This window comes from Sphaerodactylus townsendi, linkage group LG04, assembly GCF_021028975.2.
Source record: "Sphaerodactylus townsendi isolate TG3544 linkage group LG04, MPM_Stown_v2.3, whole genome shotgun sequence".
Lineage (NCBI taxonomy): Eukaryota > Metazoa > Chordata > Lepidosauria > Squamata > Sphaerodactylidae > Sphaerodactylus > Sphaerodactylus townsendi.
Window position 1 is genome coordinate 148,580,025 of NC_059428.1, and position 11,301 is coordinate 148,591,325.

General features: G+C 47.9%; 1 protein-coding gene across 1 annotated transcript; it reads left to right on the forward strand.

The window, feature by feature from the left end:
• The first annotated feature begins 271 nt into the window (after positions 1-271).
• On the forward strand, positions 272-9,279 carry NOXO1 (NADPH oxidase organizer 1). The gene is made up of 8 exons (XM_048495362.1): positions 272-365; positions 1,269-1,349; positions 1,488-1,563; positions 2,231-2,411; positions 3,584-3,777; positions 5,898-6,002; positions 7,143-7,260; positions 8,213-9,279. The coding sequence occupies exons 1-8, from the start codon at positions 300-302 to the stop codon at positions 8,862-8,864; spliced, it is 1,473 nt and encodes a 490-aa protein (XP_048351319.1). The 5' UTR covers positions 272-299; the 3' UTR covers positions 8,865-9,279.
• The last annotated feature ends 2,022 nt before the right edge of the window (positions 9,280-11,301 follow it).

Here is an 11,301-nt window from a genome sequence, read left to right on the forward strand (position 1 = left end):
GTGTAGCCATTTTGTGCTTACGCTCACACCCTGTTTTAAAAATCCAAAAGGCATCCACAGGCTCAAAAAGATCGAGGAAGTTTCCTTCCAACAGAGAACAACCTTCTTTTGGTGGGGAACTTCTGGATCTTGCCCTGTTACTAAGAGTAAGAGGAAACAAAGTGCTAATTCTCAGGCAAGCCGGTGTCCCTGGGGAAAGCCGGACTCCTCCCCCCTCTGAGCTCTTAAATTCTTAGCCTGCAGGAGGCAGGTGCTTCAAACAGATTTTGAAAAGACACCTGCAAGCACCACAGGAAAAGATGAGCGCTAACAGATTTCCCATGGAGGTGAAAGGACTCGGTTTGCTGAAGCATGGAAATCAAAAGGTATGTAACTTCTACTATTGTGCTTTTTGCTTCTTCTGTTCACTGACAGCTGCACCCAGGAACTTTCAGGCATTTTACACTACATAGTTACAACCCTAGCATTTATAATTCATACAAAAAACCAAATTAAAGCTGTAACAAGACTGAATAAGCCAACATAATATTTTAATAGGAAATAAACTTCCATCTTAATTCTTTCACATCATATTGCTGTACGTCTAATTTAAGATCGACCCCGACGTGCCTTGTATACATTTTAAAAATCAGAGTTCAGTTCAGATCTAAGGCCTTACAAGCCAGAAATGTCTCAGGTTCTGTGGAAATTGTATGGGGCAGTTTGAACAATGTTTTTGTCTCAGGTTCCTGCAAGAATCGAGGATTTGTCTGTGATTCATTGCCAAATCTGAAGTCAATCAAATCTACAACTGCTGTATGAGGCCAGGATTTTGCTATTAGCCCGGCCAAAATCTCATCCTCCTGACTAATTGCTGGGGGAGGGGGGTGGAAAGTCAAGGAAAAAAGGACTCCTGGGTACCTCCACAAGCAGTTTTTTTTGTAGAAAGTGTATAAAATACATGAATCTGTCAATTTGACATTAAGGACATAAAAATATCAGCACAGCAAAATGCAGCATTCCCTCAAAGGATGCACTCAGCTTTTCAACAATTGTGCCCCTTGCCAACTTCGTTATTTTGTGCGTAAAATACATACATAAGATGCATTTGGGCTCTCCTTTTTTTTTAATGACCGGGGGCTGCTACACACCAGCCCATATGTGGCCCTCCTGTCCCAGTGTCCTCACCCCATCTATTAGTGGAAACTAAGCGGACCCAACTCTGGGTAGTCCGTGGACAGATCATTCTAATATTAAAATTGGTTTTGCATTCTGTTCAATTTTTCCAGATCTATATGCTCTCTGTGTCCTGGTCAGATCACAATAATATCCTCATCTACAGGACATTCGAAGAGTTTAAGAAACTCCACGTAAGTTTGCTTCTGAACCAAGAGGCATTGTTGTTTGTTTGCTGGCCTTTGGGTTATTGTTCCTTTTCATGAGCAATTACTTCTCTTTGCCTGAGTGACTCCACTAATTTTGCCCTTGCTTGTTTCCCAATGGTGTAGAAAGAACTGAAGAAAAAATTCCCCATCGAAAGCGGCCTCCTGAAAAAATCTGACCGCACCATCCCAAAGTTTCAAGGTAAAAGAAGGGTGAGGGATGGATTTTGATAATTGAACTGGATAAGAACGAAACTGGATGTTTGCTACACTGAGGATTCCTAGCAATCCTCCTAAAGCTTTGCACAATAATGGAATACCCAGACCCTAGAGCCTTGCGGTCTCACAACGTGGGGAAATCATGGGTGGGAAGAGGGAATTGGAGGAGGAAAGAAGCCACAAGGGTAAGGGATGAACATAAGCAACTTTAAAACTTTAATGTTGTTACGATTAATGCTAGAGGCAGATTTGAATTTGTATTTTCAGACACATCTAGCGCAACCTGAGCTCTTTTTGGGACTCTGCACAGTCTTACTTAATGAACTCTGCCATCAAGTCCCTAGCATGCCATCTTAAAAACTGTTACAGTCTACAAAACTTTGGCTGGACAGCAAACCCCACACCAGTGTTTTAATGTTTCTCCTCAACCCCCCCCCCCCCAACATGCAGCCTGATAAGAAGGAATTGCTAGCAAACTACTCAGATTTTGTTGTGATTTGAATCACAGCAGCACTGTACAAAAACAAACCTTATCCAGCCCCCCAAACAGTCCTGCAAGAACAGAAAGTGATGTTTCGGGCTCGGGGCAGGTATTTCTTCCGAATGGTGGCAATTTCTTGATCTTTCTTCCTCCTCTGATCCCTTCACAGCTGCACATTTGAGGCTCAGGAAGGACAGAAATCTGGGCAGAAGCATGGGCAGACTGAGACTGCTCGAGGTGTACTGCACGGAAGTCCTGAAAGCAAAGGCCAAAATCTCCCAGGGGGAAGACGTGACCCGTTTCTTTGAAGCACAGAGTCGAGACCTGGACCCTTCTTTTCCAGAAAACAGGTACTAATATTTACAAACATATATATTTTAAAAGGACCGGCGGGAAATGCTCCCTAAGCTCAGTTCAGTCTCTGCCAGATGTAATGCTTGGAAAACCATGGTTGGGAACTTTAACTTCCATAAACTGCACAGACAGCACATAAAATTCCCCTCTGCAGAAGTCAAGGTTTACAACCCTGCTTTGAGATAGTTTCTGATTCTATTTTGACCCTGCTTTAAATCCAGTTCAGCCCTCTGAGCTGAATGTTTGACACAATGTTGGAAGTGTTGCGTGGTGAGAAGGCAGGACGGTGTGACGGCTTCCAATCTAGCACAGGCTTTCCTTGCTCTTCTGTGATTTCTCAGTTGCTAAATTGCTTTGCCTCAAGCTCAACCCCATGTAGTGATAATAAGGAGATCCTCTGAGAACATGCAGAGAGCTTTGGGCTGCCTTTGGAAAAATTGCAACCAGCAGCCAAGCTACCTGGACCCACTCACCGGGCTCAGTTTCCAGAAAGACTGTTCCTGTTCAGGTGGAAACAGAGCATTTCTTCCTTCAGACTGTGGGAAAAAGAAGAAGAGTTTGGATTTATAACCCCCACATTCTCTCCTGCAAGGAGACTCAAAGGGGATTACAATCTCCTTTCCCTCCCCCCCCCCCCACAACAAACACCATGTGAGGTAGGTGGGGCTGAGAGAGCTCTGAAAAGCTGTGACTAGCCCAAGATCTCCCAGCTAGAGTGTGGGAGTGCACAAGCTAATCTGGTTCCCCAGATAAGCCTCCACAGTTCATGTGGCAGAGTGGAGAATCAAACCCAGTTCTCCAGATTACAGGGCACCTGCTCTTAACCACTACACCACACTGGCTCTGGAGGGAAGAAGTGATCTTAAAAAACCATTATAGGAATGATCTAAAATGATTCAACACTGGCAGGATGAGACTTGTCTTGCTAGTATTCCAGCTCAGGTCAGCCACATGATGCCTTTATAGAGCCCTCCGAATGTCATCCCAAAAACAATTTCCCTGACAGAAAAGTTATTGGTCTCTGACTGTTGTGAGACTCGGCAGGTTTTCGTGAGCTTCCAGAAGACCCCCCACCATATAGCTAATGACTGAAAAGGCAGGCTTCAAAGGGAGGGGGCAGTTTTTTAAGGCAAAATCCCATGTTTATTTCATCATCTTTTTCCCCCAGCATCATAATCTTGCCTTCTGAAATGGGAGAGAGAAAAGAGGAGACACCCAAGACATCCAACCCAACGATCACGCAGCCGGTTATCTCCCAGAGCTACAGATGCATTGAAGCCTTTGAAACCAAAGACACAAAGAACAGGCCCTTTCAAGTCTCCAAGGGGGAAATGCTCGAAGTGCTCATGAAGGACGGCACAGGTATGAAACTCTGAGGCAATCAGACACAGATTGCAGGAACCCATCAGGCTGGGAAGAGCGGCTACAGTGGCTGAGATTTATTTATTTTTTAAAAAAGCTTAACACCTCTTATTTTGTCCACGGTAAATGCATGCTGCTTCAATTTGCCTCAGGATTCATGCGGGGAAGCGAGAGGAAGTTTAACCCTTCACCCATCTTCGGTTTTGCTGTTTAGAATAGGGCTCCCTTATTTTGCAATCAATATTCAAAATGTGTAGGGTGTTGTGGGTTTTCCGGGTTGCGTGGCTGTGTTCCAGTCACATTCTCTCCTGACGTTTCACCCGCATCTGCGGCTGGCATCTTCAGAGGAATGTATGTTGTTGTTTTTCAAGTCTTTTTCTCCTTTAAACTTAGCAAAACGAAACCGAGGTTGAAGTTAAGGGTGCAATCTGCGTTTTACAGCTGGAACAAGATCTCCAACTTTTTAAAATTTACACAGCTTGTGAACCAGGCACTCCTTGAGTTGAGTATGCCACAAACTCATGTGGAAGAAAGAAACTAAAAATAATTCCCAAAGGTGTCAAATTCTTGATCATACGATTGCAAGAGACAGCAAAGCAGATTCTTGGGGTGAGGGGCATTACCTTTCTCAATTGCATTTACAGTCCCACAGATAAGAATGTGCAACCAGAACTTAAACATGGAATTTGCTAGTGAAACTGACTTCTTGGGGTTTTTTTTCTGCAGCTGGGGTGGGTCGATGCAGACCAGTTAGTTCTTGTTTCAAAGTCACTCTTTTTGCAGTTCACAGCACAGCGCCCACAGCGCCCCCCCCCCGCCCCCCCCCCGCCCCGGCCTTCATGACTTCACCATTGTAATATTTCTCCAAAGTGATGCACATAGGGGCAAAAAATCCAAACTTCACATACACGCTACAGGGGTCAGTGCTATCAGTCACAGGCCAGGAAAGGGATTTGGGCGTCTTAGTTGATAGTTCCATGGGAATGTCAACTCAATGCACGGCAGCTGTGAAAAAGGCAAACTCTATGCTGGGGATCATTAGGAAAGGAATTGAGAATAAAACTGCAAAGATTGTCATGCCCTTATATAAAGCCGTGGTGCGACCACACTTGGAGTACTGTGTTCACTTCTGGTGGCCACATCTCAAAAAGGATATTGAAGAGATAGAAAAAGGGCAGAGAAGGGCAACGAGGATGATTGGGGGACTGGAGCACCTTCCTTACGAGGAGAGGCTGCAGCGTTTGGGACTCTTTAGTTTGGAGAGGAGACGTCTGAGGGAGGATATGATTGAAGTCTATAAAATTATGCATGGGGTAGAAAATGTTGACAGAGAGAAATTTTTCTCTCTTTCTCACAATACTAGAACCAGGGGGCATTCATTGAAAATGCTGGGGGGAAGAATTAGAACTAATAAAAGGAAACATTTCTTCATGCAACGTGTGATTGGTGTTTGGAATATGCTGCCACAGGAGGTGGTGATGGCCACTAACCTGGATAGCTTTAAAGGGGGCTTGGACAGATTTATGGAGGAGAAGTCGATTTATGGCTACCAATCTTGATCCTCTTTGATCTGAGATTGCAAATGCCTTAACAGACCAGGTGCTCGGGAGCAACAGCCGCAGAAGGCCATTGCTTTCACCTCCTGCATGTGAGCTCCCAAAGGCACCTGGTGGGCCACTGCAAGTAGCAGAGTGCTGGACTAGATGTACTCTGGTCTGATCCAGCAGGCTAGTTCTTATGTTCTTATGTTCACTCTGGTTTATTTTACTTCCACATTCACAAGGCGGTTTTAGCATTCTCATCCACCTAGTAGCCACCCCAAATCTGCAATATGAAGCATGCTCAGGTAGTATTGGAAAGGTGCAGGTTAAAAGCTTTGAACACTTCAAAAGCATATAAATACTAAATGGGTTTACTTACTGTTCACCAGTGGCATGCACACTGTTCGGAGTGGACCTTCTGAACCACTTTTGAATGTCATGGACATCTGAAACAATCAGTACCTATGGGCATGTGCAGAGTGCCCTCTGGCATATTCTTAGAAACAGAGTCCTAGCTGAGAGTGAAGAGAGAGAAAAGAGCTTCCTGGTGGTAACTTAATCCATTTTCTTTTTTTGCAGGATGGTGGCTCGTGGAAAATGACAAGAAGCAAATTGCCTGGTTCCCAGCTCCATACCTGGAGGAGACCGAGCAGACATCGATTGCCAGAGAAGCCAACGAGGAAGGTAGCTCTACCCAATCTGACTCTTTTACACAGAGAAATGTCTGATGTTGCCTTGTGCAGAGAGGGACAGTTGGAAACCCTTGATGAAATTTGCATTTCGTCCGCAGCCCCTGCTTAGCCAGTCCGAGGCCCCTTCCGCACATTAAGAATAGTGCATTTTCAATCCACTTTCAGTGCACTTTGCAGCTGTGCAGAATAGCAAAACCCACTTGCAAACAATTGTGAAAGTGGATTGAAAATGCATTATTCTGCATGTGCGGAAGGAGCCAGAGAAACACCACAGCTCAACAGAGTATGTTCGTTGGGAACGGATGTTCAACCCATAGAAAGACTAAGGGGACCTGGAAAACCCTGGAAAACCACATCCCGCCTGAGTAGACTCTGGCCCTTTCCGCACGGGCCAAAAACAGTGCCCTGGGGACGGCAAAAACGCCGTCCCCAGGGAGCTGTTCGCATGGGGGGGCGCAGCTGCTTTGCAGCCGTGCCACCCTCACTCCTCCCCAGTTTTTGGGAAACAGCGGCACGGCAGCGGCTGGAAGGCGCCATCCCTCCCCCCTGTCCCACTCGACTTACCTTCCCTGCGACCGTCCGGCGCGTCGCCGAGGCCTGGGGACACGCCCCCCCCACCCTGTGACTCTGGTGCGGTCGCGCAGGGCAGGGGGGCGTGTCCCCAGGCCTCGGCGATGCACCAGACGGTCGCAGGGAAGGTGAGTCGACCAGGCGACAGCACAGCGCCGTCTTCCCAGTAGTTTCCGGGACCCTTTGTGCGAACAGTCCCTGGGGTGGGGGGTGAACAGTCCCCCAGCATGGTCGTGCGGAAACAGTCTCTGAGACAAGATGGGCTACTGCGATTCCCCAGTATGGGTTATAATTTCTTGCTTATGTGTTGGGAGACCTGAGAACTGAGCCACACTAGCTCAGTGGTTCTCAACCTTCCTAATGCCGCGACCCTTTAATACAGTTCCTCACGTTGTGGTGACCCCCAATCATAAAATTGGTATATATCAAATATAAAAAGACCGTTTTCTGATGGTCTTAGGCGACCCCTGTGAAAGGATAGTTCGACCCCCGAAGGGGTCGCAACCCCCAGGTTGAGAACCGCTGCTGTAGCTAAAGTTTCCCCTCTCTCTTTTTCTTTTAGAGCTGCTGTATTACATCACTCGCTCCTACAAAGCAAAGAATCAGGATGAACACTCTGTCAACATCGGGGTCGTCGTGGAAGTGCTGGAGAAATCGGACAACGGCTGGTGGCTTGTCTGGTAAGCAGGGGAAGGAGGTAGATCTAAAACTTTGGCCCACTGGCTTTTTCCTAGCACGCCAGCTGCGTTAATACAAAAGGGAACAAGACAGACCTGAACATCGGATCAGCTGTTCACCAGTTGTCAAAGAGGCCGCTGTTTTAAACTACTCCACTAGATCACATGAATTCAATGCACAGCAGGGCTGGAATTAACCTGCTCCTACAGTAAATTTCGTTTTCCCTCCAATCTCCAGCTGCCTTTTGTGGGAGGAGGCTCTAGAGAGGCTGCCTGCAAAACATGCCCAGGGAAATCATCTCACTGCTAGCCAGTGGGGCACTGGCATTATTACGCATACCCTTCAAAACTTAGTTTTGTCTTGGCGCAGGACTGGGGTAATTATTTTCACCCCCAAACTATGACAGCATATGCTGTTCTGAAGTGCTGTTTGAATGCACCAGAATTACTTCCTGCATTGCGGGGGGGGGGGGGGGCGCACACAAAATTATCCTCCAGGTAGGAGTTTCACTCTCTGGCCTGGATCAGCAAAGGGGAAAGCAGCTGGAGAAAAGAAGAAGAATTTTGGATTTATACCCCAGGAGATTTCTTTCCTGTAAGGTAGCTTACAAGCTCCTTTCCCTTCCTCGCCCTACAACAGACACCTTGTGAGGTAGGTGGGGCTGAGAGAGTTTGGAGAGAACTGTGATTAGCCCATGGTCACCCAGCAGGAATGTAGGAGTGCGGAAACACATCTGGTTCACCAGATAAGCCTCCACAGCTCAAGCAGCAGAGCGGGGAATCAAACCTGGTTCTCCAGATTAGAATCCACCTGCTCTTAACAACTACACCATGCTGGAGGGGTAGATGGGATCCTTAGCACACAACAGCACAGATCCAGCAAACCCCGCTAGCTGTAGATCTTCTTTGGCCTTCAGGTGGCATCTTTTTCACTCCTGCAATCTCTGTCTTTTAGGTATAACGGAAGCGCTGGGTACATCCCCTCCATGTTCCTCCGGCCGTACAAAAACCCACACAGTAAATTCCTTACTCTGGCCAGCAGCAGCCTGTGCATCTCCACTCCAAACCTCTCCGAAGTCACCACCCTCTCCCGAAGGAAAACCTCCGACCAGCAGAAAGGCAGCCACCTGGATGCAACTCAGTCTCACTTGACCAACGACATGGAGGGAGGGGAAGACAGTCCTCTCAGCCGAATGAGGTCTCGGTCTCTCAGTGGGGCCGCAGCCACCGCAGGCGCTGCTGCTTCGGCCTTTGACCGCGACAACTTGTCTGATAGCTCGGGAAACGTGAGTGAGCAGGGATTGTATTGGTCCCAGAAGACGGAGGCCCAGAGCTTGGGGAACATCCCCCGACCTGCCGCAGGGGCCCAAGACAGACCTCTTCTTGACAGCAAGCAGCGCAGCGACTCCGGCTTTGGAGAGGACCCGTTTGTCTGTGCAGATAATTCGCTCTGTTCTGATTCTGAGTGTGTGCCTGATGGCCCAAGGGTGCCCCCACGACCCTCGGCCCAAGAAATCCTCCAGAAGTGCAGCACTGTGACCAGAAGGGCCATGCAGGGGGCACGGCCCAGACCCACTCTGCCTGCTTGCTCTCAGAGTCACCAGTGACTCACATTCTACGTCAAACTTGGCTCAAGCCACGAGTAGAGAAAAGGGCAACCAGTGGTCCACGAACCACATTTCCAGGACAAGGATCCATGAAGGAGGCCCGTGCAAGGTGAAAAGATGCTGGAGAAACCCGTTGCCTGGTCTTCCTTCCTTCCCTCCTTCCTAACCAATGTTTTTATGCTTTGTTATGTATTTAACCTATGTCTTAGGTACCTTGACTCTGTTTTTATCTCCTTTTAAAATTGGTTTAATGATTATGTGTCCTGACCTGGAAAGTCAAGGCGAGCTTGATCTTGTAAGTTAAGATGAGTTTGGATTCATACCACCATCAGCAGACCTTCTGTCCCATAAGGAGACTCAAAGCAGCCGACAAACTCATTTCCGTTCCTCTCCCCACAACAGATACATTTTGAGGTAGGTGAGGCTGAGAGAGTCCTGAGAGAACTATGACTGGCCCAAGGTCACCCAGCAGAAAAGATGTAGGAGCGCAGAAAAAAAATCTGGTTCACCAGTTAAGAGTCCACCGCTCAGGTGGAAGAGTGAGGAATCAAACCCGGTTCTGCAGATTAGGGTCCCCCTGCTCTTATCCGAGCTACACCATGCAGGATTGGCCCTTAGTATTTGGAAGAGAGACCGCAAATCAGGGGTTGGAAGGCAGCGGCAAACCACCTCTGAATTCTCGTTTTGAAAACCTTACAGGGTCGGCAAAAATCAGCTGCACCATGACGGTACTTTCCACCACCGCCACGATGATGCATGTTTGGGAGAGGTCTTGATAATGTTTTATAACGTAATAAAGTTTATAGTGTTTCATAAAGTCACGAAGTGTTTTATAATGTAATTTTATGTATGTTTTGAACTGTTAGCCACCTTGGCAGCCGTTGTAAGGGGAGAAAGGTGAGAGACAAGCTTTGGAAATGAAATAAAATAAATGTCAAATTGGAAGAGACTGGCAGGCTCTGCTTTACACTGGAGAATAACCATAAAAGTGCACACACACACACACACACACACACACACACACACACACACACACACACACACACACCCTGTGAGGTGAGAATGCCCCCCCCCCCCCCCACCCGGTCCAGTTCTGCAGTGTGACTTTCCCTAGACTCCTTCCGCCGATAGCAGCAGCTCAGTTTTTAGCTTGCAGTTACCGGAAGCAACACGCAGTTTCTCAGCATGCCAGAATGCCAGCAACGGGGCTGCTTCCCCCTGCAAAGCACAGTTTGGCTCAATGCCTTGAGCTGTATGGGAACTCTATGGTCTCAGTCTTGGAGCAGGCTGTACACAGGTCTGACTGGAGTGTCTGAAGACCGGAGAAGGGGGGTGGCAGGCCGCGAGCCCCGGCTCCTTCCAGCAAGCTCTGGGGAACCCCAACACAGAATTCCGCTCTGCAGGAAGAGTACCTGCAGAAACACCTGCAGCCTCTTCGAACACATGAGTTTCAATATCTTCAAAAGTGTTGTGTTAAAGGAACGTCAGATAAATTATGTGCAGACGAATCAAGTTTTCCTCTTAAACGTTCTCTTCTTGAGCCTGCAGACTCCTGCCTGCCAAAGAATCCCTTATTTTTTTCTTTATTAACACGTTTGTATCCTACCTTTCCTTGTGATTCAATACAATTTGGCTGTAAGAATTAAAAACATTTTCAGCTCAAAAAAACAAAGTAAAATCAACTCAAAATCTCTACTGTTCCACTCCTGCCAATTCAGACTCATAGAATCACAGAATCATAGCGTTGGAAGAGACCTCGAGGGCCATCCAGTCCAGCCCCGTGCCATGCAGGAACACACCATCAAAGCACTCTTGACAGATGGCCATCCAGCCTCTTTTTAAAAACCTCCAGAGAAGGGAGACTCCACCACTCTACGAGGCAGTGAATTCCATTGTCCCTCAAAAGCTCTTGAGGGAACCCGTTCCACAAAGCTGGGCCCATGATGGGGAAAGGGCAGGGTTTGGTCAGTGCCAGGCCTTAAGTGGCAGGTCAGCTTAACTGATGGTTTCCTGAGGGGCACAGCTGGTGCATAAAAGGGGAGATGGAGTGTAACAGACGTGAGCCCAGAGAAGTCAAGCAGTTGGGGTGTGTTTATGGGATTCGGTGGAAGGGCGGCTTTTTCCTTCTATGGCAAAGACCACCTGACAAACCCCCCGATTCGCCTCTTCCTCCATTGGCCTTGCCCAGAGCTGAACGTGCAGCACCCAGCACTCTGGTTCCAAGCCCCCAAGGTGGATTCCCACCATCTCCTTCCTTGTGTAACCACCACGTTCCACCCTATGAGTCAGCTCGCTTCCAGTCGCTGCCTGCAGGTCACGCTCGCCTGACCGTGCTTGACAACGTTTCCTGGACATCGCTGCAGGTTTCCCAGAATGGGGTGCAGAGGTCAGCCTGCCGCAATGAGCCTCAGCTCACCGGAGGCCTCTGCTTCTGCCT

What these genes read in the sequence shown, in the direction of transcription:
- NOXO1 (XM_048495362.1), top strand. Translation starts at nt 300, where the DNA reads ATGAGCGCTAACAGATTTCCCATGGAGGTGAAAGGACTCGGTTTGCTG. An exon ending in GCTCATGAAGGACGGCACAG is followed by an intron (nt 3,778 to 5,897) that starts GTATGAAACTCT and finishes CTTTTTTTGCAG; the next exon opens with GATGGTGGCTCGTGGAAAAT. An exon ending in AACGGCTGGTGGCTTGTCTG is followed by an intron (nt 7,261 to 8,212) that starts GTAAGCAGGGGA and finishes TCTGTCTTTTAG; the next exon opens with GTATAACGGAAGCGCTGGGT.